At 49.0% G+C, this 27,895-nt stretch overlaps 1 protein-coding gene across 1 annotated transcript; it reads left to right on the top strand.

Moving 5' to 3' along the window:
* Positions 1 to 344: 344 nt before the first annotated feature.
* LOC144734610 (dual specificity tyrosine-phosphorylation-regulated kinase 2-like) lies at positions 345 to 27,434 on the top strand. The gene is made up of 13 exons (XM_078616880.1): positions 345 to 474; positions 4,621 to 4,661; positions 5,403 to 5,460; positions 13,330 to 13,478; positions 14,646 to 14,779; positions 15,533 to 15,673; positions 16,732 to 16,870; positions 22,439 to 22,520; positions 23,292 to 23,458; positions 23,896 to 23,956; positions 24,078 to 24,195; positions 24,822 to 25,109; positions 27,021 to 27,434. Exons 2-13 carry the CDS (start codon positions 4,635 to 4,637, stop codon positions 27,220 to 27,222), a joined length of 1,566 nt encoding a protein of 521 aa, XP_078473006.1. The 5' UTR covers positions 345 to 474; positions 4,621 to 4,634; the 3' UTR covers positions 27,223 to 27,434.
* The last annotated feature ends 461 nt before the right edge of the window (positions 27,435 to 27,895 follow it).

Raw genomic sequence — 27,895 nt, 5'->3', positions numbered from 1 at the left:
ATTAATAAAAGTTGACACATGTATGCACATGTATGACTATTTCCATACGTGCATATCCATATTTTAATACTATGTACCCTCATCGAATTACGTACATATTCAAGCACGCATTGTATACACACAACACATCGTGTATATAATACACGTTACATTTCTTAAGCACACGTAAAACTATTGCAGGTGCATGTACGTATTGCTGTGTAATATCTAGTGGGTGGGTTATGTTCTACTTAAACACAGGGGACCCACGAGTCCGCAGGGAAATGCACCAGGCATTGCGTGACGTAACAATCTTCCTAGGGCCCACGTGGTCTCCCACTCTGAGCAGTAACCCGCGTGCAGTGACGTCACCACTGACGTCACTAACCTGGCGCTTAACTTCGTAAGAAGGCACGCGGTTCGAGCTACAGCGCCACCTAGATACTCGCTCTTCCACTTGTGAGTGGGAGTTTCTCCGCGAGACATTTATACAAGGTAAGTGATGGTAATGATGTTGAGGATGGTACAATGTTTGTCACGATCGTGTTGATTCTAGTGGTGAAGGTGCTGATATTGGTGTGGAAACTGCTCTTTATTCGTATTGTAAGTGATGAAGAGGTCGTACGTGTGTCTCTCTGCGCTTCTGTGGGTCTCTCTGGGTGTCTGTGAGTCTGTGTGTATCTGTGGGTATTTCTGGGTATCTGTGGGTCTCTGCACTTCTGTGAGTCTCTGTGGTCATCTTTGGGTATTTGTTTGTGTCTGTGGGTCTCTGTATGTGTCTGTTTGTCTCTGTGCATGTTTGTAGGTGCCCGTTAGTGTCTGTGGATCTCTATGCGTGTCTGTGGGTCTCTGCATAATTATGGGTCTCTATGGGTGTGTATGGGTCTCTGTGTGTTTTTTTGAGTCTTTCTGTGTGTCTGTGTGTGTCTATGAGTCTATCTGGGTGATTGTGGTCTGTATGCGTGTCTGTGGATCTCTGTATGTGTCTGTGAGTCTCTGTGCGTGTCTGTGGGTCTCTCTGGGTGTCTGTGGGTCTCTATGCATCTATATGGGTCTCTGCTCCTCTGTCAGTCTCTGTGGTCATATATAGGTCTCTGTATGTGTCCGTGGGTCTTTGTGCGCGTCTGTGGGCCTCTGTGGATGTATGTGGGTCTATGTGCGTGTTTGTGGGTCCCTCTGGGTGCCTGTGGTTCTCGATGCGTGCCTGTGGGTCCATGTATTTGGTATCTGTGCATGTCTGTGCATCTCGCTAGGTCTCGATGCGTGTCTGTAGGGCTCTGCTCCGCTGTGAGTCTCTTTGATCGTCCGTCGTTCTCTGTGTGTCTGTGGTTCTCCATGCGGGTATGTGGGTTTCTGTGCATGTCTGTGCATCCCTGTGTGTGTCTTTCTGGGTGTTTGTGCTTTTATAAGCGTGTCTGTGAGTCTATACGCTTCTGTGAGTCTCTGTGGTGGTCTGTCGGTCTTTGTGCGTGTCTGTGGGTCTCTGTGCGCGTCTGCGGGTCTCTGTTCATGTCTGTGGGTCTCTCTGGGTGTCTGTGGCTCTCTAGGTGTGTCATTGAATCTTTAAGTGTGTATGTGCATCTCTGTACGTGTCTACGTGTCTATGAGTTTCTCTGGGTGTTGTGCTTCTCTATGCGTGTCTGTGGGTTTTTTCTCCTCTGTGAGTCTCTGTGGTCGTCTCTGTGTCTCTGTGCGTGTTTGTCAGTCTATGTGCGTGTACGTGGCTCTATGTGCGTGTATGTGAGTCTCTGTACGTGTCTGTGGGTCTCTGTGTGTGTTTGTGGGTCCATGTTTATGTATGTGCGTCTCTGCTCTTCTGTGAGTCTCTGTGGTCGTTCTGTGTGTCTGAGGGTCTTTGTGCCCATCTGTGGATTTCTGTGGGTGTCTGTGGATCTATGTGCGTGTCTGTGGGGTTCTGTGTGTATGTGAGTTTCTGTGCGCCTATTCGGGTCTTTGTGCTCATTTGTGGGTGTCTGTGTGTGTCTATGGGTCTCTGCATTTCTATGGATCGTTGAGTGTGCCTCTGGGTCTCTTTGGATGTCTGTAGGTCGCTGTGCGTGTCTGTGGGTCTCTTCGATGCCACGGTGTCAGATGTAGAACGTCCAGTTTGGTCTGAAGTCTTTGGGGTGGGGGGTACTAGCCCTGCACCCCCCTATGGACGGCCCGAGTATTGGGTGATAGAGGAGACAGTAGTGATAGGAACGCTCATAGGATAGTGGAGGTAGTAGTGACAGTGAGGATTGTATTGGTGATGATTCTGAGCAGAATGAGGATGCTGATCAATGTACGTATGCATGTTTAATTTCTTTCGCACTTTACGTAGCCAACCGTGCTCATCGGAGGTACGGAAATGTGACTGATGAAAGCAATTGTGATGATGTCATGATTTTGATGATTTCTTTAAAAATATATGTATAAGTTGATGCCACCTATTGATTAAAATGCATCAATGTTTATAACTCTATAATTGCATAACGATAAAGAGATATAACTTCTCCATAATACAGGGCTTTTTGGGTTAGTTCGTGTAAATATAAATGCGTCGTTGAATCTGCCACCACCTGACGCAGCCAATTAGTAAGGTTTGTCACGTAAACAAAACGTGCCAATTCGTTACTTTTTCAGCACACCGGAGTGTTGGAGAGTAAACCCACAACATTTACATTTCGAGTACGACGTTTCGCCAGTAATTACAACCAGCATCATACTTACGCGATATAATCCAAAAAAATCCTCTTATGGATAATATTGACTGCGAAAGCCTACGTGTTAAACAGATACATAGTGGATGTAACTGTTATCACAATTAATTGTAATCACTCTACTAAATTGGCTAAATCAATATAAATTTGAAAGTTTTTATGCATTATCTTCTTGGTTCGTTCGGTAAAGTCACGTAGAAGGGAAATAATAAAATAATAAAAATAAAACATAATAAAATAATTCCCACGACGTTTCGGCCACAACGCAAGCAGCCGTCCTCAGGTGAAGAACAGGTCTGTCGGAAAGACAGCGTCTGAATGGGCACCACCATGCTTGGCAGCGTATATTTAAGCTGGGTTGGAAGGGGGAAGGGGCGCCTTGACAAAATAATTTGCATATCAAGAGGAATTTAGCATATTTGAGGACGGCTGCTTGCGTTGTGACCGAAACGTCGTGAGAATTATTTTATGATGTTTTATTTTTATTATTTTATTATTTCCCTTCGACGTGACTTTACTGAAAGAACCAGAAGATGAATCCCTGCAGTCACGAAAGCTTTAAATCTTTTATGCATTAGTTATGTCCATGCATCTGTAACGAAGGGCCACTATATAACTCGTAAGAATGATCTATTATTAGGTACTTGTCGTATGCCCTTTAGAAAACGTCATGAAATGTTTCGTACAAGAATAAATATGAGTTTGCCGCAAAAATAAATAAATAAATAAATAAGGCTCGGGAATAACTTACTTAAAACAAAATTAATATACATCACAAGTTCGCGTAACGGCGGGAAACATATGAAAGACAAGCGGATGAGAGTGGGTTTGAGTTCTTTTGGAAAACTGAACTTGATTCTGATTAGAAACAAAGACATTCGCAACGAAAAAATGTGCAGCACGACCACCAGGAGATTGGCTCGTGTGCAGATGATAGTTGGATTGTTACATTGCAGGTTTGTGAGAGATGCTGTCAGCTTGGGGGAGGGCCTTCGTCCAACAATGGCACTTTATCATGGCTGCTGATGATTATATTACCGTACATTAGAACTGTGGTTTTTTATCTTGACTGCAGCCTTGCACCCCTTTGGTTCTAAATCGTGAAACAAAGTATAATTTAAAAAGAAATACCTAGGGTTGATAAAACAAAGGAGTTGTACTTACGTGTGCGTGCTTAATTTGTGTTTCGATGATTTGCCTTCTAAAAAAAAATCTATCTTGGATGTCTCGCACCCCCAGACATGGCATCTCGCACTCACAGGGGGTGCGTCGTGCGTGCACCCCAAGTGAAGAACCACCGCATTAGAGTGATGGCCATTGCATGCCATAACATTTTCGCATACTGTACCTCAACAACGAGTGTACTTTGCTCATCTCTGATGGAAGGCCTTAGCAAGTGATAAAAATTCAATATTCCTAGAGGACATTGACTTTTCACAAATTGATATTCATTTCATCATGAGCCTTTCAATGATGATGGGATGACTGTCAAATGTTTCCGATATTTGCATTCACAATTTGTTGAGAGGTCTGCGGCAGTGCCACTTGGACAAATTTCCTTTGCTACAGAGAAAATGAACCTCCAATGTACTGCAACCTGGTAAAATGAAGGACACTGATGCGTCTTCTTGGTTCTTTCGGTAAATTCACGTAGAATGGAAATAATAAAAATTAAAACATTATAAAATAATTCTCACGACGTTTCGGCCACAACGCAAGCAGCCGTCCTCAGGTGGAGAACAGGTCTGTCGAGGAGACAGAAACGTCGTGAGAATTATTTTATTATGTTTTATTTTTATTATTTTATTATTTCCATTCTACGTGACTTTACCGAAAGAACCGAGAAGATGAATCCCTGCAGTCACGAAAGCTTTAAATCGAAATTTAAGACACTGATGCGGTTTGAGGTTTTGACACGAGTTTTTGTGCTTTGTGACAGAATCATCTCTGGAGATGAACCGCAAGAGGAAATACGTAGAGGTACGTGTTCACCTAAAATTTAAACCGATATGAAGTCACTTGACGGTAACACTCCTTCCTGAAAGATGCACTTCACAATACAGACTCCCGCTTACTTTACAGGACGTAAATAATAGTTTCATGATATTTAAAGTGACATGCTCACCACACAGTAATAACAAGGCTACTCGCTCAATTCACAACATGGGTTCTATTCACAATTCACATACCTATGTGTACACAATGTGTTACATGATGCAGATGCGAAGAGATATGTATGTCTGCATGTCCGTGTTTTATCTCTGTGTGTCCATGTATCTGCGTTTGGCGCTCTGTCCTATGAACCTAGCAACCCCAGTTCGATTCCCACTCACGACCAATAAGTGGCGAATATCTGCACTGGTTAATGACCTCCCTTAACCTTGTGTGGTGTGTAAAGATCAGCATTGGGCAGACAAAGGTATCTGGGTATTTGTGTTAGCCAAACAATCGAATGTGCTGTGCCAAACTTGATAGTTGCTCACTAACAGTATTTGCCCCAACAGTCTGTTCGGCTATATGGGAGATCTTTGTCTTCGTCCGTAAACGTATGTGTACACGTATCTGTGGCTGCACCTCTGCGTGTGCACCTGTGTTCTTGTGCGTGAGCCTGTGCCACATCTTTGCATCTTTGCGTGTTTTCTGTGTCACTGTGATATCTGTGTGCACCTAGGCATGCTCACGTGTTTCTCTGTGTGTATATGTAATGCATTATTAACACAGCCACCTGCGATGGATGGAGTCAACTTCTCGGTGGCAGGGAGGAGCTGCACACCACAAGGTTCGAGTGCACTAAAATTCAGCATCATTAACCACGTGATTTACCTGCACACACACTCATCCAAAGGTTCACATAACCAGAGTCAACCCTTGAATGGTTCTGTACCTCCATTATAGACCGCACACATTTGAAGTTTTCATTATAATTCTTGATTGCTTTCTGATTGTAGTTGCATGTGCTTGTTAGACATGTATGTGTGCATGTGTAGTGGTGATACGCGCTGGGTGTATATGTCGTGTGCCAGCGCGTATGTACGGGTGTGTGTGTGGTGACGCGCGCTGACGGGGAGGAGCAGGCGTCAGTGCGCGGGTGGGGGTAGTGCTGCTGATTGGCTGTGTGCCGGTGACGCGCCCAGAGGGAGTGATCGGGTAGCAGCGCGGTGTGATTGGTCGGAGAGTGGAAACACGCGCTGAGCGGAACCGGATCGTGGGGATAGCGCGTGGGGATTGGGTAACGGAGGAGCGGTGCCGACGTTGAGGTCCGCACCCGCTCCGTCTCCCGGGAAGAAGGGGTATATAAGGTGATGCACAGAGGAGCAAGGGGCAGAAGTGGAACCATCTAAGAATGAAGAGGAAGGTGCAGAGATAGAGCCCGGAGAGGAGAGTAATGGAGAGTAGAAGCTGAGTGATGTATAGTGTGTAGCCAGCGAGATAGAACGGTCTACACGAGCTGAGTGATGTATAGTGTGTAGCCAGCGAGATAGAACGGTCTACACGAGCTGAGTAATGTATAGTGTGTAGCCAGCGAGATAGAACGGTCTACACGAGCTGAGTAATGTATAGTGTGTAGCCAGCGAGATAGAACGGTCTGCACGAGCCGAGTATGCATACGGTGTAGCCAGCGAGAGAGAACGGTCTGCACGAGCCGAGTATGCATACGGTGTAGCCAGCGAGAGAGAACGGTCTGCACGAGCCGAGTATGCATACGGTGTAGCCAGCGAGAGAGGAAGGTCTGCACGAGCCGAGTATGCATACGGTGTAGCCAGCGAGAGAGGTGCGAGGTCTACACGAGGCGAGTGGAGAGTGTAGCAGAGGCGCAGAGTCTACACGAGGCGAGAGAGGAGTGTAGCCGAGGCGCGGAGTCTACACGAGGCACAGAGAGCCGGCAGCACAGAATCCAGAGTCAAGAGAAGTGCGGTGTGAAGAAGAGAGGCCACGCGTTGTATTGTTACAAGTCAAGATTTAATAAAAGAAGTGTGTTCCCGTCAAGGAGTTTCCTGCCGTCATTTTCCAATACTTCATCTGGCGTCAGAAGTGAAACGGGCTTCCAAGTATGGAGACGAGGAAGACCCGTAGGACCCACGGGATTGACCGCGAGGAAGACCTGGACGACTCGGAGCCGCTGGTGGCGGGGGGTGAGGAAGAGGACTTGCCCACGCTGCAGGGTCCGTCGACGGCGCCGGCCGAGCGACCGGGGACAGACGCCGGGCTTCGTGAGGCGCACTCCCGACTGGCGGAGCTGCTGCTCGCCGCCGCGTCCATCTTGGCGGAGATCAGCTCGTCGGGAGGAGCGGGGACGGTGGGGGACATTTTACAAGGTCGCCCCGCAGATTCCCGCCAAAACGAATGGGGGATTCCCGCCATGGCGCCTGGGCCTACTTTTGGCGGGAACGGCGAGCGCCACGTGGTGGTGGGTTCCCAAGCGCGCGCATCGACTTCATCAGCGCGCGAGGGGGTCCGCCATCTTACGTCTGCTGCTGGAGCCGCCATCTTAGACACCGACGGACAGGCGGAGAGGAACCACGAGGCGGATGACTTCATTTTTCAGCAGCGCCTGCCCACGTTGTCAGCCTTCAAGGCGGAAGGCGGAGACTGGGGCCAATTTCAGCGAAGGTTTTTGGCGCATCAAGAGATGTCAGCGTGGTCCGATGCTACGGCGCTGCGGTCATTGCCCGCCATGCTGGACGACGATGCGCTCGCGGCCTTCAGGGCTGCACGGAAGTCGGACCGCTCCACGCTGAAGGATGCGCTGGGTTTGTTGGCCAGGGTCTACGGGCCTCCCTCTACATGCCGCCATCAGTTCTACGCAAGACGGAAAGCGGCCACGGAGACCGCGCTGGCCTATCGCACGGCGTTGCTGGCTCTTGCTGATGCTGCGTTCCCTCGGATGGACGAGGAGGGCCAAGACGCGATGGTTTTGGAGCAGCTGCTCAAGTTGGCGCAGGACCTGGGGGTCCCTATCAACACAGCTGACGACATTGATATTTCTTCTTTGAGAGTCGCCACGAGTATTCAAGCGCACGAGGCCCTACAACGGAAGCAAGGCGTTGGTTGCAACGCTGCTGTCGTCGCAGCCCCGGGATTGGTGGTCGCTGAACCCCAAGTCGTCAGCCCACGAGAGGAGGCGTTCGCCACGGGACGACCAGGGGACTGGAGGCCGGGGGCCCGGTCGCCTCTGCGATCGGCCCGAAAGTCGGAGCAACCAAGATCTACTCCGACCCTCGTCACGTGCTATAACTGCGGCCTCCGGGGCCACGTGGCGTCCGGGTGCCGCGCTCCGCGGCAGCGCGCCATGGGAGCTCGGCTGGACGACGACCGAGAGCCCAAGTCATCTCTACAATCCCCGGCAAGTCGCGGCACCTCACACGCTCGGCCTGTTTATTCGGCACACATGGGACGCCGCGTTGCGGCGGAGGAGGGCCGGTTAAGGTTCGGGGATTCGGTTCGGCGAGGGGGGTTCGGCCGGGACCAGGGAGACATTGAATGGGCGGAATTGGGGCATAGAATTGTGGCTGCTTCGGCGGGTTCGTCCGTTGTTACGGGATCTATTGATGGGGTTGAGATTAGGGTGTTAGTGGACACGGGGGCATCGGCAACTATTATATCGGACCTCATTTATAATATTCTTCCAGTCCAATGTCGTCCGCTGCTTCCAGTGGATGTGCCATTTTACGCCGCTAATGGGGGATCGTTGGGCATTATCGGTCAGGTTAGGGCGTCCATTTGCATTGGAGATATCAAATTGTCGGGGCCCGTTTTCGTTTCGTCTTCTTTGGCAGTTCCGTGTCTTTTGGGCACTGACTTTTTGGCTAAAATGCCCATTAAAATTCTTATCGATCAACGATGCATTGAACTGCCATCGGGTCGCCGGATTTCATTTTTGACGGGCCCTACTGACATTCGGACGGCGTGCGCTACGATACAAGCGGTGGCGACGCAGACAGTGCAAGTGCCCCCGGGTTCACAGATGTTGATTCCCCTCCGGTTGCGAAAACCATGGGTGAGGGAGGCTTCGGGACAGAGTATGCTTTTGGGTCCTTCTAACAAGGCTGTTGGGGGTCTTGATTTATCGGTGGCTCACACTTTGGTGCGGGCTGACAGGGATCCGTTTGTGATGGTTTTGAACGCGGGGTCGCGACCAGCTGTCATCCCGCAGGGCACCGTGCTGGCTCATGCGGCGCAGGTTCCTGGGGATGATGGGTTGGTTGCGCAGGTGGGCTCGAGCCCCGCGCGGAACGTTGAGCCAAGGGAAGACCTTGAGTGGGTCCATTCGTTATGTGCCGCCTCGGACGATTTGTCGGCGGCGCAGTTGGGTGCGCTGCGCGAGTTGCTCATTGAATTCTCTGATGTATTCAGTAAACATAAGTATGACATTGGGTGCACGGATTTGTTGCACCATCACATTGAAACGGGCGATGCGGCGCCGGTCAGGCTAAATCCCTTCCGACTGAGTCCCGTGGAGAAGGAACATGTTCAGTCGGCTGTTAACGATATGCTAGAAGCCGATATTATTTCACCCTCCTCTAGCCCGTGGGGAGCGCCTATTGTGCTGGTTAAGAAGCAGGACGGGTCCCTGCGATTCTGCGTTGATTTCCGTCGCCTGAATAAGATCTCTGTGGCTGACGCGTATCCGCTCCCCAGGATGGATGAGTCCCTCGATGCATTGTCTGGTGCGCGATATTTTTCGACTCTTGATTTGTTATCGGGGTTTTGGCACGAAGAGTCGAAACCTAAGACAGCATTTCGGACTCCAGGGGGGCTGTTCCAGTTTAACCGGTTACCCATGGGACTTCACTCCTCTCCAGCGACGTTTCAGCGACTTATGGAGCTGGTTTTGTCGGGCTTGCAGTGGGATACATGCTTGATTTATATGGACGATGTCATTGTTTTCAGTAAAACGTTTGAGGAACACCTCCGGCGATTGAGAGGGGTGTTCTTGCGAATGCGATCGGCTAAGTTGAAATTTAAACCGGCCAAATGTCACCTCCTTCGTAGGTCCGTTAGATACTTGGGTCACATTGTCGATTCTTCGGGGATCTCCACCGATCCCGCGAAGACGGATTGTGTCGGTTCGTGGCCGACACCTACGTCCGTTTCCGACGTGCGTAGTTTCATCGGGTTTGCTTCTTATTATCGGCGGTTCGTTGAGCACTTCGCCACTATTGCAAAACCCTTGCACGCTCTAACGGCGAAGGGAGTGAAGTTCAAATGGGGACCGGAGGAGGAGGCCGCGTTTCGCTCCCTCCGGGACGCCTTGGTGGGTGCCCCACCCTTGTGTTATCCCGATTTTGCCAGTCCCTTTTTGCTGGACACGGATGCTAGCAACACGGGCATTGGGGGGGTGCTATCCCAAGTCGTTGGGGGTGTCGAAAGAGTTGTCGCCTACGGTAGTAGGGTGTTGTCTCCGGCGGAGCAGCGCTACTGTGTCACCCGTCGCGAGCTGCTTGCCATTGTTTTTTTTGTGCAGCAGTTTAGGCCATATCTGTATGGTCGTCACTTTACAGTCCGAACGGACCACGCGGCGCTACAGTATTCATTGAGGGTCGCCCAGCCCTCGGGCCAGTTGTCGCGTTGGTTGGAAGTCCTCCAGGACTATCAGTTTACGACTACGTACCGTAAGGGGTTGCGACACACGAATGCCGATTGCTTGTCGCGGTTGTTGCCTTGTGATGAATGCGCGTGTTTGTCGGGATCGGCGCGCTGTAAACCGACGCTTGCGGGGGAGATGGGGGCACTGGCTGCGACAGCGGGCGCACCGAGTGGGGATGATTCCACTGCCTCTCAGGGTCGGGACTCGCTGCTCTCGCTGTCGCTCAGCGAATGGGGCCGCCTCCAGATGGCGGACAGCTCGCTGCTAGCATTGCGCCGCAAGGTTGGGGGTCCCGAGGGGGACCAGGAGCGTACCGGCTCCTATGTACTTGAGCGGGGCGTGTTATTGAAATGGGACAGTTTGTCCCGGCAGAACGCACTCGTGGTGCCTTCCGCTGTGAGGGGGAGGGTTGTCTTGGCGGCACACGAACGCCTCTTGCACTTGGGAGTTAACAAGACGCTTGCCCTGCTTCAGCGTGACTATTACTGGCCGGGAATGGGAAGTGATGTGGTGCATATTCTGAAGGGGTGCGTTGAGTGCGCCAGGCGTAAACCACCGGCCGTGGCAGCTAATCCACCGCTGCAATCTATTCAGGTCTCGCGTACCAACGAGCTCGTTGCACTCGATATTTTGGGGCCCTTCCCAGTCACGCCGAGAGGGAATAAATATTTGTTAGTGGGGGTCGAATACTTTACCCGATGGCCTATGGCGTGGCCTCTCGCTAACCAGTCGGCAGCGGCTGTGACGGATGCCTTCGTCCAGGGCTATGTCCTGGACAAGGGGGCTCCCGAACGCCTGCTGACCGACCAAGGTAAAAATTTTTCGAGTAAATTGTTGCAAGAGGTGTGCGATCTGTTGGGTACCAAGAAGGTGCGTACCTCCCCGTACCACCCGCAGACTGACGGGATGGTGGAGAGACTCCACAAAACCTTGACTTCCATGCTGTGCCAGCAGGTGTGCGAGGCACATGTAGATTGGGACCTGCAGGTCCCGGGAGTCCTTGCCGCGTATAGAATGGCCCCCCATGCAGCTACGGGGTTTTCCCCATTCTATTTGATGTACGGTCGGGAAGCTGACCCGCCAATAGAAACGCAACTTGGCCTGTCCGCTTCACGAACTAATTCTAATTTGGCAGAACATATTAAGTTTAATATTCATAAGCTGACAGAGGCGAGGGAGGCCGCACGGCTTAATTCGCGGGCTCGCCAAATTGCTAATGAACGGTTGCGGGCACGGAAGGTGTCCATGCACGAATGGAAACCAGGTGACAGGGCCTGGCTGCATTGCCCTCAGGCACCCTTGGCTACGTCGCCTAAATTGTTGAGACCGTGGAGGGGACCCGTGGAGGTTGTGCGCGTTGCACGGCCCCAGTGCGTTCAGATAAAGTGGGGAAAGCGCCGGTGGTACGTTCACCCCTCCCGACTGAAACCGTTCTCGCCTCCATATGGCCTCCCCTTGTGTCGTGATGGCCGGGCGTGTGACGTGACCGGCGACCCAGAGGGGGAAATGTCTCTGCCTGATCCACACGTATTGTCGCCTGATCTGCTCCCAGGTGTCTCGGAACTGACAGCTGCCGATCACCGGCGGCCGGATCTCCGCGGCGGGGCCGGCCCTTTCAGGCCCGTTCCGCGCCGTCTGGAGCGGCCGGAACCGCCGGACGGTCGTCAGTGTCCCGCCCCATACGATGGACCAGCCAGACGGACTCGCGCCAGGTCGTGCTACTTTGCATGACCTGCCTCGTGAGGAGTCGGGGCAGTTGGAGCGCCTCGTCACTGCGTGTAGTCGCAGGGACGTGGGGCGCGTTCGTTTCGAATTTGCTCGTATCGTGTTATTGTTGACTTTTCGCGTTCATTGTCAATCTGTACATAGTTATTCTTGTTGTTGTTGTTGTTGTGTTATGTTACGGGGCACACTCGGGGGGTTATGGGGTTTTTTTTTGTTGGTTGTCGTTTTATCGTCGTGGTTGGTTGTTGTTAGCAGCCGGGCCGGCTGCGAGCTATGTGGGAGGGGGTGATGTAGTGGTGATACGCGCTGGGTGTATATGTCGTGTGCCAGCGCGTATGTACGGGTGTGTGTGTGGTGACGCGCGCTGACGGGGAGGAGCAGGCGTCAGTGCGCGGGTGGGGGTAGTGCTGCTGATTGGCTGTGTGCCGGTGACGCGCCCAGAGGGAGTGATCGGGTAGCAGCGCGGTGTGATTGGTCGGAGAGTGGAAACACGCGCTGAGCGGAACCGGATCGTGGGGATAGCGCGTGGGGATTGGGTAACGGAGGAGCGGTGCCGACGTTGAGGTCCGCACCCGCTCCGTCTCCCGGGAAGAAGGGGTATATAAGGTGATGCACAGAGGAGCAAGGGGCAGAAGTGGAACCATCTAAGAATGAAGAGGAAGGTGCAGAGATAGAGCCCGGAGAGGAGAGTAATGGAGAGTAGAAGCTGAGTGATGTATAGTGTGTAGCCAGCGAGATAGAACGGTCTACACGAGCTGAGTGATGTATAGTGTGTAGCCAGCGAGATAGAACGGTCTACACGAGCTGAGTAATGTATAGTGTGTAGCCAGCGAGATAGAACGGTCTACACGAGCTGAGTAATGTATAGTGTGTAGCCAGCGAGATAGAACGGTCTGCACGAGCCGAGTATGCATACGGTGTAGCCAGCGAGAGAGAACGGTCTGCACGAGCCGAGTATGCATACGGTGTAGCCAGCGAGAGAGAACGGTCTGCACGAGCCGAGTATGCATACGGTGTAGCCAGCGAGAGAGGAAGGTCTGCACGAGCCGAGTATGCATACGGTGTAGCCAGCGAGAGAGGTGCGAGGTCTACACGAGGCGAGTGGAGAGTGTAGCCGAGGCGCGGAGTCTACACGAGGCACAGAGAGCCGGCAGCACAGAATCCAGAGTCAAGAGAAGTGCGGTGTGAAGAAGAGAGGCCACGCGTTGTATTGTTACAAGTCAAGATTTAATAAAAGAAGTGTGTTCCCGTCAAGGAGTTTCCTGCCGTCATTTTCCAATACTTCACATGCATGAATGCATGCGTTTATGTTTTTGTTCATGTGTCTGGGTGCAGAAACCTTGGCAAGATTCAAAAAGAGGATGACGATACTTGAACAGAATGAAATCCTGGAATACGATGAGATTTTTTATTTTAAGATTCGCGACACACGAAATGGGATTAATAATTATGGCTACGACGACTTAAATTACCACTACATTCCGGTAATACTCTCTTTCGTGGGTGCCGTGGGTGCGAGATATTAACTACCTTGTCTGTTATACAGGAGGTCGTGGGTTCGATCCCGACCCAGACGCCTGCTGTATATTTGGAGTTTGCATGTTTTTCCCTTGGTCGCGTGGATTTTTCTCTGGATCCTCCGTTTTTTTTCCCCTCCACATTTAGAAACATGCGTTTGGAGTATTTGGCTGCTATACATTTCCACGTGATAAGCCACTTCATTGGGGTATCATTTGTAGTCAGGCCGCTTCTGAAAAAGGTCTATATACCTCAGCGGGCCTTACCTGGTAAAATAAAAAAAACGAAATCTTTTTATTTTAATATGGTCCATGTTCATTCTAACTAGTCCACATCCCACTGAAACACATAAAACGACAGGAAATTGCCTGATGACACTGGCTGTAACGACCACAGAAACGTTGTACCAAGTTGTTAAGTGTTGTGAATTTCTTTCCAACATACTGGTGTGCTGAAGTAATCATAACATTGGCATGTTAGTGCACGTGACAACTGTATTGATTTGGCTGTGTTGGGGTGGAGGAGGGTGTACGACACACATTGGCATTTTATTCACGAGGCAAACTGACCCAAAATTCTATTATAAATTATAAAATTGGTTCGAAAGCCGATGTGTAAAATTCGTAAAATACATTATGAATGTGCATACATGACTGAAAACTGTTTTGGAAAATAGTTAGATTTGAATGGTGGCTCAGAGAAGTCTTGCCTATCAAATCACTCGTATAGAATCTCTGAGGTCTTGCATTTGAAATCTGGAAAATATTTTAAAAAATGACAATGTCTCCAGTGGAGTTGATGGCTTCAGCTGGTCCCCGATCAATACACACAATTAACGTCATTCTGCCAAGCTCTGAGCAAAATACTTCGAAACTTATCAGACGGAAGAAACTCTATGACTCACACTTTACATATCATGGGGAAGTGATATCCAGTTTGGGGTAGCAGGCATTTGGCAGATACATCACAAGTATCTCGGATATTGTTATTTGCGTTTGGATATACAGTAAATGTAAAAACAATAACCAAACGCGCACTGATTGAGCGATGCTTTAAAATTGAGTCATGATTTAGCACTAAATGAGGGCACTGATTGAATAGCTGAACTGAACTCTTCTTTAATCTTGTTCCAGGTTGTGAACGGACACCTGGCGTACCGTTACCAGATACTAAGTGTACTTGGCAAGGGGAAATTTGGCCAAGTGCTGCTTTGCCAGGACCATAAGACCAAAAGTAAAGTGGCTTTGAAAATGCTCCAGCACTCACGGTAAGAGTTGCATAGTGGCAATGACCACATTTATATATGGATGTGTAATAGAACAATACATTTTGAGAGAGCTAATGGGTGTTACGCTATGATATAAGCAGAGGCAACACTATACGGTCTAAATAGTAATCAGAAGCTGATGTTTTCCATATGAATTCAATAATAGATCGTGAATATTATCAAGCAACATCAGAAATAATATTTATGTTTTGTGATTGAGTGTTTGTGTATCGCCACGCCTCTAAACGTACAATACTGGTGAGTGGGTTGAAATATTTTAAAAGTTTCGCTCTTAAACAACTCTACAGAATAAGGCCTATTGCCTGAAACGTCCCCGACGATATGTCTTCCTCTTTCGGGCAATGTTATTGATCACTATGTTCGAGTTTGTTATATTTGCTTGTGCCCTCCTGCCACTGCATTGTCACATTACATCATGGGACCTCCTTTGCCAGTACCAAAATATGAGAACAGCTTTTCCCCTTTTTTTCTGGCAACAAAACAGGTCGGTTTCAGTTTGGTGTTTTAACATCTTAACACCTGTTTTGTTGCCAGAAGAAAAGGGGAAACCCTATTCTCATATTTTGGTACTGGCAAAGGAGATCCCATGATGTAGCTGCTCACCCCGAGCTCTCATTACTCTGATAGTGCTGTTGTCTTTGTGCTGTACGCCTATTGGCGTTCTCTGGTCTAACACCGTTTTGAGACTAGGCTCAAAAGAAAGCTGTCCCACTTATATTTGTTTCTCCACAGCACCAAAAACCCGAATGGGGACCACGAGGTGGATATAATGAATGCCCTGCAGTCCACCGATGAAGAAAATAACCACATCATCAGACTCCTCGACAAGTTCACATTCAGGGGGCATTTTACTATGGTCATGGAGCTCCTTGTGTGAGTATAATCACATCTGTCTAAAGCTGTCGCGTTCGTTTATTCACACGAGTTTTTAAATATGGACGACAGGTTATTGAGTTTGTTTTATGTACCAGCAATTTACTTTTTAGATTGTCTTGGTACTTTGTAGAATATTAGCAAGCCCCTGGAGCTATGCACTTTTACATCTAGATTGAAAATGTATTTATTCAGAACAGTTTTTTGTGCTTAGTTTGTTATGCTTCCCCTCCACGTCCGATTAACATGGTTGGCTATGTACGGGTGCGAAAGAAGTTCTACATACACATGTACAAAAGACACATGTGGCTCTTTAAAGATACACAGCACTGTTTACGATGCTCTCCTGCCTTACTGGATACATATTAGCTGAGTGACACCATTGTACAAAATGCAATACATTAACATGAGACGTTTTCATAATACAAGACTCCTCTTACTTATCAACAGTCGACTAACAAACTTTGAGATATGAATAAACCTGCCCGTATGTCCAGTTGCCTGTTCGAACTGAGAGTCGTATGTTCAACTGCCACAGAATAGATGGCGGGTGTGGTATCTCCATCTGCAGACCATGAAAAAGCAGTGGCATCTACAGGAGATTATACAACTTTTAAAGCCATTACCCTGTGTTTAGTGTACATTCCATACAACATGTTTGGAATTTGAGAAAAGGGTTTTCCCCATTTTCTGGCAACAAAACAGGTGTTAAGATGGTAAAACACCAAACTGAAACCTTTAACAAGGAATCATGTCTGCATTAACCACGTATACTTGTGGTCAGAATGCAAACTAAAAACATACTCTGATAGTATATGTATTGTCTTTGAAACTGATAGGTCCACACCAGAGACAGCTTTCCTTCGAGCCTTGTCTCAAACAGTGTTAGACCAGAAGACGCCAAAAGGCGTACAGCACAAAGACAACACACTATCCGAGTAATGAGAGCTCGGGTGAGCAGCTACATTATGGGACCTCCTTTGCCAGTACCAAAATAGGTTGGACTTACGAACACAAAGAAGATGAGAACTAACCATCGATCGTGTCATGTCTTGCAGTGGAGACCTGAGAAAGCAGCTCATGCTGAAATACGACAACGACTTTCCCATGTCAAGAATCAGGCTCTATTGTCAGTCCATCCTGAAGGCTCTTGTAAAGTTCAGGAAAGAGGCCATCATTCATGGGGACCTGAAGCCAGTAAGTGAACAACACCAACCTAATGCATCCCTTCATGAATTCATCTGTTTGTATGATTGCCTTCGTGTAGCTGTGGGTAAATATAACTCTCATAACTATTTCATGAATGTGTAGGGGTATCAGGGGAAGGATTTCCACCAATAGGAGGGTTAGCGGGAGGGGTAATCGAGGAGGCATAAGGGGAGAATGGAAGGGGCTTTTGGCGGGAACGAGATTGGGATGGCTGGGGACAGGTGTGGATGGGAGGAAATTATTAAAAGACGAACCCCCCTGCAATCTTGTGTCTGCTCTCCTTTACAAATGCACAGATAAAACTAAGACTTGCTTTAATTTAGGACATTTTGAAATCTCTTTGCTTGCTCTGAAGTACACTGCAGATTATTGGAAATTACATCCATAGCAATGACAATGTTCTGAGCAATAATTACGACTGCCAATGTTCTATAAAAGGTATAAAGGTGTATATAAATGAAGGAGTGAACCGCCAACCAATTCACAAAATGAAATCTTACCTTACAAACTCCATGTGGCCACTGCGCTGTCTGACATTGACATGCTAATCTCTCACAATACAATGGCCACCCCCTACAGCTCCGTAGTACCTCCCACCAGAGGTCGCAACCGGGTACCCGATACCCGTACCCTACCCGATACCCGGCTACCCGTACCCGGCCGGGTACGGGTACCCGTTTGCGACCCTGATGTGGCCGGGTACGGGTAGGCTGTGAGTCACTGGTGAGTAACTGTTTGTCACTCATTTTCCAACGTCTTGTCTCTTCTCACAATTCAAGTTCCTAGAATCAACCTACCCGCGCCTGCAACATGGCTTCATCCCAGAGGTCGCAATCAGGTACCCGATACCCGTACCCTACCCCGTACCCGACCGGGTACGGGGTAGGGTACGGCCGGGTACGGGTACCCGTTTGCGACCCTGGTGCGGCCACACATTGGTATTAGCTGCCCCGCCCATCTCTAAACCATTTGTAAACAGCTCTTTGATTGGTGTAGACCGACTGCAGGTTACAGAGACCTCTCCAACATTAACATTAGCTGCCCCGCCCATCTCTAACCCTTTGTAGTAGGTTCAAATTAGGTGTACACACACGCAACTAGGAGGCAACACTATTTATTAAACGGTAAATAATATAACACTCTACATGAGGTGGTGACCACCTTCCTCAACTCACTAACACTCTGGAACACGACACAGACTGGACCAGGCAGGCAACGGCCTGCCTGGCCCAGGACGACGACTCGGGACTTGACGACCGAAGATGTCTTCACCTTGGAGTACAGTACAACAGCAGCCTCGCTCTGCGTTCACACCCCGCTTATATTTGGTTTGGCGTGGCTGGCTCCGCCCCGGCGTGGCTGGCTCTCTTCAGGCCACGCCTCCCTTCCCAGGACACGCCTCACTTCCCCCACCTCTGGGAGGGTCCGGATCCCTCCACCACGCGACCCCCCAGGCACCCCCTTGGGGCCCCCAGCCTTCGTACGGGCCGACACAGTAGTGACCTTTCTCTGTCACTACATCACCCCCCCCTGTATAAACACACAGCCGTCCCCGGCTGTAACACAACTGTGAAACATCGAAAAGGTGTGCCTCCGAACCAACAACATCAATAAATGACCGGCGACCGATAAGAAATACAATCACGTAATATATACAGAATCGACGAGGGTAAAAGGGAACCGCATAGAAAACGGGGAATTAACAACAATTATACATGAAAACTGGCTAACCCACTTACGCTCCAGCACAGCCCCCCCCCCCCCCGTTAGAATCACGCATGCAATGACAGTCACCCGTTAGCACCCCCCCGCCTTTCCGACGTGGCGTCACAACTAGTAGCACGCGTCGGCCATATCGGGGGGGGAATTTCCATGTTACCACCCCACCGCCTTTCCGACGCGGCGTCACAACCAGTAGCACGCGTCGGCCATATCGGGGGGGGAATTTCCATGTTACCACCCCACCGCCTTTCCGACGTGGCGTCACAACTAGTAGCACGCGTCGGCCATATCGGGGGGGGAATTTCCATGTTACCACCCCACCGCCTTTCCGACGCGGCGTCACAACTAGTAGCACGCGTCGGCCATATCGGGGGGGGAATTTCCATGTTACCACCCCACCGCCTTTCCGACGCGGCGTCACAACCAGTAGCACGCGTCGGCCATATCGGGGGGGGAATTTCCATGTTACCACCCCACCGCCTTTCCGACGCGGCGTCACAACCAGCAGCACGCGTCGGCCATATCGGTGGGATTTTAACCCAGTCTCTCTCCAAGACTCGCATCGCAGCATATAGCTGTACCGACCAAGCCGAGACGACCCATCGTTCACTCACTGCACAACATGCACCCTAACAACCGAGGGATACAGTCTCAACGTAACAGGACAACTCCCCCTGAACCTTACGAATCTCCAGCCCACTGTTTCAACGCGCCTCGGAGGGTCTCAACCTCCGAGCCGTCAGGTCAAGCTGTCAGCCATAGCATGACGGGACCACACTCTCTGAGCCATGTGAGCGCACAGCCCACAAGGCTAGACAAGCCACAGAGTGTCTCGATCTCCGGGCTGTCAGGTCAAGCCGTCAGCCATTGCATGACGGGACCACACTCTCAGAGCCATGTGAGCGCACAGCCCACTAGGCTAGACATACCACGGAGTGTTTCAATCTCCGGGCTGTCAGGTCAAGCCGTCAGCCATTGCATGACGGGACCACACTCTCCGAGCCCTGTGAGCGCACAGCCCACTAGGCTAGACATGCCACGGAGTGTTTCAATCTCCGGGCTGTCAGGTCAAGCCGTCAGCCATTGCATGACGGGACCACACTCTCCGAGCCATGTGAGCGCACAGCCCACTAGGCTAGACATGCCACGGAGTGTTTCAATCTCCGGGCTGTCAGGTCAAGCCGTCAGCCATTGCATGACGGGACCACAACGTTCATGTTAGACACGCAACACTCACTGGGCCATCCTGGTCAGGACCTGCGCCCCAAGATAGGTGACAGCCAGCAGCACAATTCCAAATCCCTGGCCGCATGTCACCATCGCAATTTAACACCATCACAACACATACAATTTGAATTATGATCCCCCACAGAACTGATCCAATGCCGAACAGGTACGCACAATTTGTGACGATCCCGAATATTCAATGGGTCACAACAATACACCTCACATCCCGTATCCGTACACATCATCTCCGAGACTCGCATTGCAGCATGCAGCTGTACCAACCGAGTGGAGAGCAACGCAATTTGACGGCAATTAACGGAAACGCACCCCCGATCCATGTAGAACACAAGGAGCATTCTCGCACAAAAGACATCATCTGTGCAACAACGGACAGGAACCAACCAGTGAGTTTGAAACGAATCGAACCTGTCATTTCAAAATCTCCTTCAACATTAACCATGGGACTCAGGGCATTCGAATTTTGAGAGCAAAAAAACTATACACAAACCCCAAGAATCGCCAAATTGATTAATACAGTATATGCAGTATATGAAATTCGTACAGTGAATCATTTGGCGCAATGCTCCATCCAGTCCCCACATGGCAACACACACAATCAATACTCCAGACAATCCGTACATAGTAAATAATCACAAGCAAGTACCCAACATTCCATACACTGTTAACAATTCCAAGCAAAGCTCCATACGGTCTGTACCTTGGCAACAATGACGATCAAAGTTTCTTACAGTTACACGTGGCAATCACGAGCGAAACTCCATACAGTATACACAATAACAACGGCGATTTCGCAACAAAACGATGTAACAACACGAGTCATTAACACGGCAACATACAGGATATCAACGGAGCTCGGGACACCAACACGAATTAATCATTAACTACACCCAGAAGATACCGATCTCGACGCCGTATTTAACAACAACACTTGTTACAAGCAGAAACCCGCATGGTCGCCGCGTCACTTTATCACGCACACAACCGGACGAACACGCTCCGCAAACCAGCGAGTTAAAAAAAAACACACGCGATCGCAACCCGGCGCACATAAGATGGGTGAAGATTATTATTATTTTTCTTGGGGCCGGGTGCTTGTCATGTCACGACTCGCCTGGCAAACTGTGAATAGCGGAGGGCGGCAAGGTGGAGCACTGGAACGGCCCGAAGAATCTTTCATGGTGAACACGGCCTGCTCTTGCGAACCCATCCACCTCTCGCGCTCGAGCAGAAGGCTGGAACTCCCCCTCTGCAGGCGTTGATGTCGGCGGAAGCGGCATTTCGGCAGCAGGAGCGGCGTTTTGGCGGGAACCGCGCCCCGACCAGCCCTCGAGTTGGCGGGAACCGCGCCCCGACCAGCCCTCGAGTTGGCGGGAACCGCGCCCCGACCAGCACCTCGAGTTGGCGGGAACCGCGCCCCGACCAGCCCTCGAGTTGGCGGGAACCGCGCCCCGACCAGCCCTCGAGTTGGCGGGAGCGGCGTTTTGGCGGGAACCGCGCCCCGACCAGCCCTCGAGTTGGCGGGAGCGGCGTTTTTGCGGGAACCGCGCCCCGACCAGCCCTCGAGTTGGCGGCCCCACCGCGTGGCCCGCATGCCTGGGCCTCCCCCCGCCAGCCCCCGCAGAGACGACGGTGTCCTCTCCCCGCGGCTCCATCGCTCCGTTCCCGATGGCGGCGAAGCAGCGGTGCGATGACAGTCCCGCCGCTCCGCGTGCAGCGCCATCTCTCTCCCTCTGTCACCGGGGCTGCCATCCCCGGGGCTGTCCGAAGGATGGTCGTCACACCATCCCCGTCGTACGAAGGCGTCCAGATGAGTTTTGTCTTTGTTTTTCGTGTGCCCATTTTACTTCCCTAGGATAACACCTAGCAATATTTATATTTCCACAACTTCTGACGCCAAATGTAGTAGGTTCAAATTAGGTGCACACACACGCAACTAGGAGGCAACACTATTTATTAAACGGTAAATAATATAACACTCTACATGAGGTGGTGACCACCTTCCTCAACTCACTAACACTCTGGAACACGACACAGACTGGACCAGGCAGGCAACGGCCTGCCTGGCCCAGGACGACGACTCGGGACTTGACGACCGAAGATGTCTTCACCTTGGAGTACAGTACAACAGCAGCCTCGCTCTGCGTTCACACCCCGCTTATATTTGGTTTGGCGTGGCTGGCTCCGCCCCGGCGTGGCTGGCTCTCTTCAGGCCACGCCTCCCTTCCCAGGACACGCCTCACTTCCCCCACCTCTGGGAGGGTCCGGATCCCTCCACCACGCGACCCCCCAGGCACCCCCTTGGGGCCCCCAGCCTTCGTACGGGCCGACACAGTAGTGACCTTTCTCTGTCACTACACCTTTATAAACAGCCTGCCTTGGCAGATTTCACCCTCTTTTTTCACCTGAAGACGATTGCTTGTGTTGCGATCGAAACGTCGTTATATTGTTATTATTTTGATTATTTTTTCTATCTACGTGGCTTTACTGAAAGATCCAAAGAATATGAATACAAACTGCATACTTAAGAGCTGCATGTCAATAGGACTTTTAACAAAGAAACCACTCTTTGTTTTTTTTCTCTTCCAGGCAAACATTCTGATCAAGAACCATAAAACTGGCAATGTCAGGATCACTGACTTTGGCGTCAGTGTCAAACTTGTGTCTCCAAGTAAGTGAATTAACCTGGGTGTCTGTGTGTGTGTGGCGTAGTCAAACAGTGTTTAGCACTTCAGTATACTCGTAGTTAACCCAGTTTCAATTCCAACCATGTAAAACACTGCCAATTGGTATTGGAGCAGGGCATAGGCCTACCCTATGTAAAATTTGCCTAAAATATAACAATGGTTGGTGCAATTGTGCCCTGTCATGTATACCTTAAAAGTCGAAGAATATCATGGAGTGATGTTTACGTATTGGCGGTTCTGGACCAGTGGGGGAAATTCCACATTCCCCTGTCAGATGCCATTTTTAATTGGTACGACTACTTTTAACAACATATAAAATGGTAATTTTACCATCTCCCGACCAGGATTTCAACTTACAACTTCCCAAACTGTCAGTCGTCAAGTGCTTTAAGCACAGCACCACATGGCTGGTATATTGGCTTAAATGGTAGAGACGTGTCCTGTGCATGTGTGTGTTGTACTTTATCTGTGTGGACTGTCTAAACCAGTGTTCTTGACTAATTTTCAGAGGGGGGGGGGCACTTTTGCCAATAAGTCATTAGTGTGAGGGCCGCCACACATTGGAAACCATTGGGTGGTTTGACACCATGACGGGGTGTTGTCACTATTTGTGGAGTGTCTGGGGGCCGCACTAAAGGCCACCAGGGGCCGCCAGTGGCCCACGGGCCTTGCATTGAAGAACACTGGTCGAAGCAAACAGTAACACGCACCCCCCTGCGTGCTTGATTGTGCCAATCTGTGTGCGTGGTGAGCAGTTTTTCAACGCTTTGGAACGTGCCCATACATGGCGCCCGAGATGTTCCTCATGCTCCAGATTGGATGCTCGGTGGACATGTGGTCCTTGGGCTGCGTGATCGCCGAGCTCGTCTCTGGGTCCAAACTCTTCTTCGGCAATAGCGATCACATTGGCCGTGTCATCAAGGTACTATAAGCATGAGGGTGGCATACAGAATGTTGTGGGTTTTAATGTAAGGTTGAAATCTTTCAGTGGAGCTGTCTTTATCCTCTGGACCCTTTCCCTGGCAAAAACGGTGTCCTGCTGCCAGTACATTTATGTTGAATGGGCATCGTCTTCATGTGAACAGATACCATTTGGGCAAGCAGAATTACATTGGAGTTAATCGATCATCTCAAACAGATTGCCACTCTTAAGATACTTAGTTTTTATTGCTCATCGCAGAGGTCACATAGTCATTTTGAAGAGTAATGTTTGTTGATTAAATACAAAAAGTATATCTTTTTATGTAAAAACGTGTGCAAGACACGCAGATAAAATATCAATTTGAGAGATATTCAAGATATGATATCTGTATTTACACTGTGCTCACACTCAATGTATCTGAACTCAACTCTGTGCAGGTATTGGGCGTACCACCATTGTGGATGATCAACTCCTCAGGCAACCAACTCATTACCATTGGTGAGTAGAGGGGAGGTGTGATTGCTACTTTGGTTGCTATATTTGTCAGTTAAACACCACTCTCATGTGCTCGTAATCCTCAACAATAATTCCCTATTATGTGTTTTTTCTCCGTAAACAGACAACCAGGGCCGCCCCATTGTCAAAGGCAAGGCCATCGTCCCACACAGCATATCTCTTCAGACACTGCTCAAAACTAAAGACAAGGCGTTGCTCGACTTCATTCAAGGTTGCCTTGAGTAAGAGACATACTTATATTGTCTATGCATTGTCGTGGATAATTATTTTCGTGTCTATCATCAACACCGTCTGGAAAATTTGTACACAGCTGAGGGTGGAGTTTATTCAGCCCCTCTTAGTAAACTTCACTCTCAGCTGTGTGCACTTTGTCACATCAGAGCAATATTTAAAAACGTTGTGCCTTCTTACATTAATTAACTTTTTCCCATTCCGAGACGACTGCAAGTTTTAGGGCGGTACCTGTTCACCGCTGAATCCTGGAACACGCAAGCGGCTCAGCGTTAATTTTATTTAGAGAGGCGTAGTACCGCCGTTGTTTTTAAAGACATTGTACTCACTGCAGAGAACCGTAGTGACAAGACCGCACTCGACAATAGCCGGTGCCAAACTGTGCCATATGCCCTTCCATGTGGCTTTGTGGGAGCCTTGGTACCGATAAAGTTAATTTATATGTTCTTTCGATTCCGTTCTGATGACGTACACGTACAAAAAACGGAAGGGAAAAAGGTAAAAAAAATTAGGATATGGTGGGTAATGTATTGGGTGTGTCTTAGCCCCTCCCTATGAGTAGAATAAATGTTGGTGATAAACGGGCCCCTAACGATCCCCGTGTATATCTTGGCAGGTGGGATCCCGTACACCGGCTCACACCAGAGGAGGCTTTGGAGCACGACTGGGTGCAGGACAGGAAGATGGCCAAGAAAGATGCCGCGGTGCCAAGCGGCAACGTTCGACTCCACCACACTGCGGCACCACGAGAACAAAGCTCTTGGTCAAATGAGACCCATGAATCTTATGATACTCCAGGGGGATGCGGCACCTTATCGCCAACAAAATGCATGAGCCAGGAGCGTGATGGTGATCACGATGCTGGGTCAAGTCTTGAAGAATTTGTGACAGCCAGGAGCAAACAGTGAGTTTCCACATGCAATTGCACATATGAAGAATATTTGGGTTGGTTGTGCTATTATGCCACATCAAAACACCTACCTACTCAAATGAGCATTGGATAATTTTCACCTCCATCTCCAACTCTAACTCACTGGTGGAGATTGTACTCTCCTGTCTCTTTCAAACATTCACTGTTGATTTCCCAAGAGGTTATATTCATGCAGTACATTATTTAGAGGTAATACATCAGTGGCGGCTGGTGATATTTATTTTTGGGGGGGCGCATTTTTTTTATTTTATTGAGGGGGGCAAATAAATATAAAGCAGTACCAAAAACCATTTTGACTACTTGAATATAAATTTTGATGATCTTTATTTACATTTCAGACCAAAAGAAGTACCAAAAAGCATGTTTCCTACTTGAACATAAATGTTTCTCTTTTATATACATTTCAGACCAAAGTACCAAAAAGCATGTTTCCTACTTGAACATAAAAACGTTAGATTCATGCTATTATCAATATGGCTGCGGCTACTTTCATGACGTTTGCATTTGTCAGAGAGATGTTTGAGGTCTCTTACCCCCGTCGTTGTCCACAAAACTTCAGTGCCGACACTTTGAAATAAAAGACAGGGAGAACAAAAAAGAGAATTGCTCACATCACATCCAGCCAGCCACCTCCGTTTCTCATAACAAGCGCGGGTGAAGCTTCGTGTGTAGCTTCGTCCTCTGTCACTGGCCTGCTGCTGGATTTGTAAATCGGGTTGGTCCGGTCCGAGATCCTTTATCTTTTTTATTTCTTCCAGCGAAAGCCTTGTGAAAGGGTTTTTTTGTAAATAAATTACAGAATTTGGATGAACTGCTGCCATTGTTTACACAAAAAATTTGATCAGCCTAGCAAGTGTCGAAGTGGTGTCGCCTGCGCGCTCGCAGTAGTGGCCCAGAGCGTAAATTTGAATGACAGGTGACGAGAACCAATCAGATTGGATAAAATAACATGTATCCAATTCTGATTGGCCAGGGACGCAACGACTTGCGCCCCGAGGAGAATCTTTAAGAAAACAATTAGAGACCAGCTTCAGGTCACATGCTGTCCGAAAATTTAAAGTCTCACATAGACATCCATTTGTCCGGCGCCCCGCATGAAACACATTGAAAAACATAGAAAATAGTTGACCGATTAAAGCCAGTTTTTATTAAATGCTGATGCTTTTCTTACTACCAGCCAGCACATCGTATGAAAAAAATATTTTATTTATGTATTTTCATATAATTTTTGTATATGTATATTCTTGAATCTTGATGGGGGCGGCGCCCCTGCGCCCTCTATTGACGAGCCGCCACTGTAATACATGTACATCGTTAAGCCAAAGTACCATCAACAAGATTAATATTCTGTATCAAAAGAGACCAAAGATCTGCATTGGACAGGATGAGGATTCTATTTTGTAGCAGTTTCGATTTGGTATATGTTCTATAATGCATTTACATTCAACTCTTCAATCAACTTAACTTAAAAATACACAATTATCTCGAGAAAGTTCCATAATTATTTCATCACCCAAAAAACATCTTTCCCACCATCTTTTGTTTTATCGTGGAGGAGATGAATCCAAATAATTATTGTACTTGATCTGGCTGGTTGGTTCTCCCAATAGTGTTCCACTCCCTTGTCCCACTCATGCAGCATCTTAAGACACGACTGCAATTAGCTGCTTATATGAATTTAAGTTGTAAAATGTAACATTGGTTTTCAATATAGATTGGTCCCTGTCATGCGAATGTGCAATTTACACCACTGACCCCACTGCCCGTTTGGGGCGTGGAAATGCTTTGAATCTGGAGTTGCAATGCAGTAGGAAAGTATAAGCACCCCTAGCAATGAGTAAAGGCAGCCGACGCGTAACAATGGCACGCATGTCTATCTTCCAGGTTGGATTCTACTCTCTGCCCTGGCAAGGAAGATCAAGAGAATGCCGAGAATGAGGAGAAGGAGAAAGAAGTCATCGTAATTTCAAGGATGAAGCCAGGAAAGGGACATACACGGGGACTTGAGCGCGTGCGGCAGCGCTTACGGGCATTTATCCGCATCAACCGGAAGCGCTGCTGCTGCGGCTGTGATGTAGCCGAATAAAGACTGTTACAGAGCTGGTTTGCCTGTTTCGGACACAGATCTCTCCTATAGAATATTTTTTGGTATATTTTGGTACATTACAAATTTAACAAAAAAATGTTGTGCAAGTGCTGTTAACGAGCACCTATGAAGGTCTGCACAGAACAGTGGATGGGCTGCTAGAATCACACTGGACTGCCTTGGTCTCCCTTAGTAGCGATGTTTACACGTCACAGCAGGTACTCATTTAAAGCCATGGGTGGAAAAAACCCGATTTTTCCAGCGGGAGGCATCGGGTTTTTTCTTTAATACAATTAAACCCGATTTCGGGGAATTAAAACCTGGTTTAATGAATACGAAACTCTGATCCAAGGCTTAAGCTGCTTCCTCGTCGGTGCTGCTATCGTACTCGGGGCCGTCGGGCACGGGGCAGTCGTAGAATGCGGCGGGCAGGTTGGTCTTGATGAACACGAGCTTCTCCACAATCGTGGGCGCCAATGAGTTTCTTAGCTTGGAATGGATGAAGCCCATCGTTGAGAAGTGTGGTTCTGCAATTAGAACCAATTAAACCGGATTTCTCCCAATCTCTGATGATCGGGTTTAATATAAAAAGACAATTAAACCCGATTGTAAAAAAACCCGACTGTGCCACCCTTCACTATGGGAACCTCATTTGCCAGTACAAATATGATAA

Source organism: Lampetra planeri, chromosome 3, assembly GCF_965212315.1.
Source record: "Lampetra planeri chromosome 3, kcLamPlan1.2.h2, whole genome shotgun sequence".
Lineage (NCBI taxonomy): Eukaryota > Metazoa > Chordata > Hyperoartia > Petromyzontiformes > Petromyzontidae > Lampetra > Lampetra planeri.
Note: the sequence above shows the minus strand (reverse complement) of the source record. Positions and strands in the feature narration are given on the sequence as shown.

Coding starts and splice junctions, on each gene's coding strand:
- LOC144734610 (XM_078616880.1), top strand. CDS start 4,635: ATGAACCGCAAGAGGAAATACGTAGAG. Junction 24,196..24,821: donor TTCATTCAAGGTTGCCTTGA/GTAAGAGACATA, acceptor ATATCTTGGCAG/GTGGGATCCCGTACACCGGC. Junction 25,110..27,020: donor GTGACAGCCAGGAGCAAACA/GTGAGTTTCCAC, acceptor TCTATCTTCCAG/GTTGGATTCTACTCTCTGCC.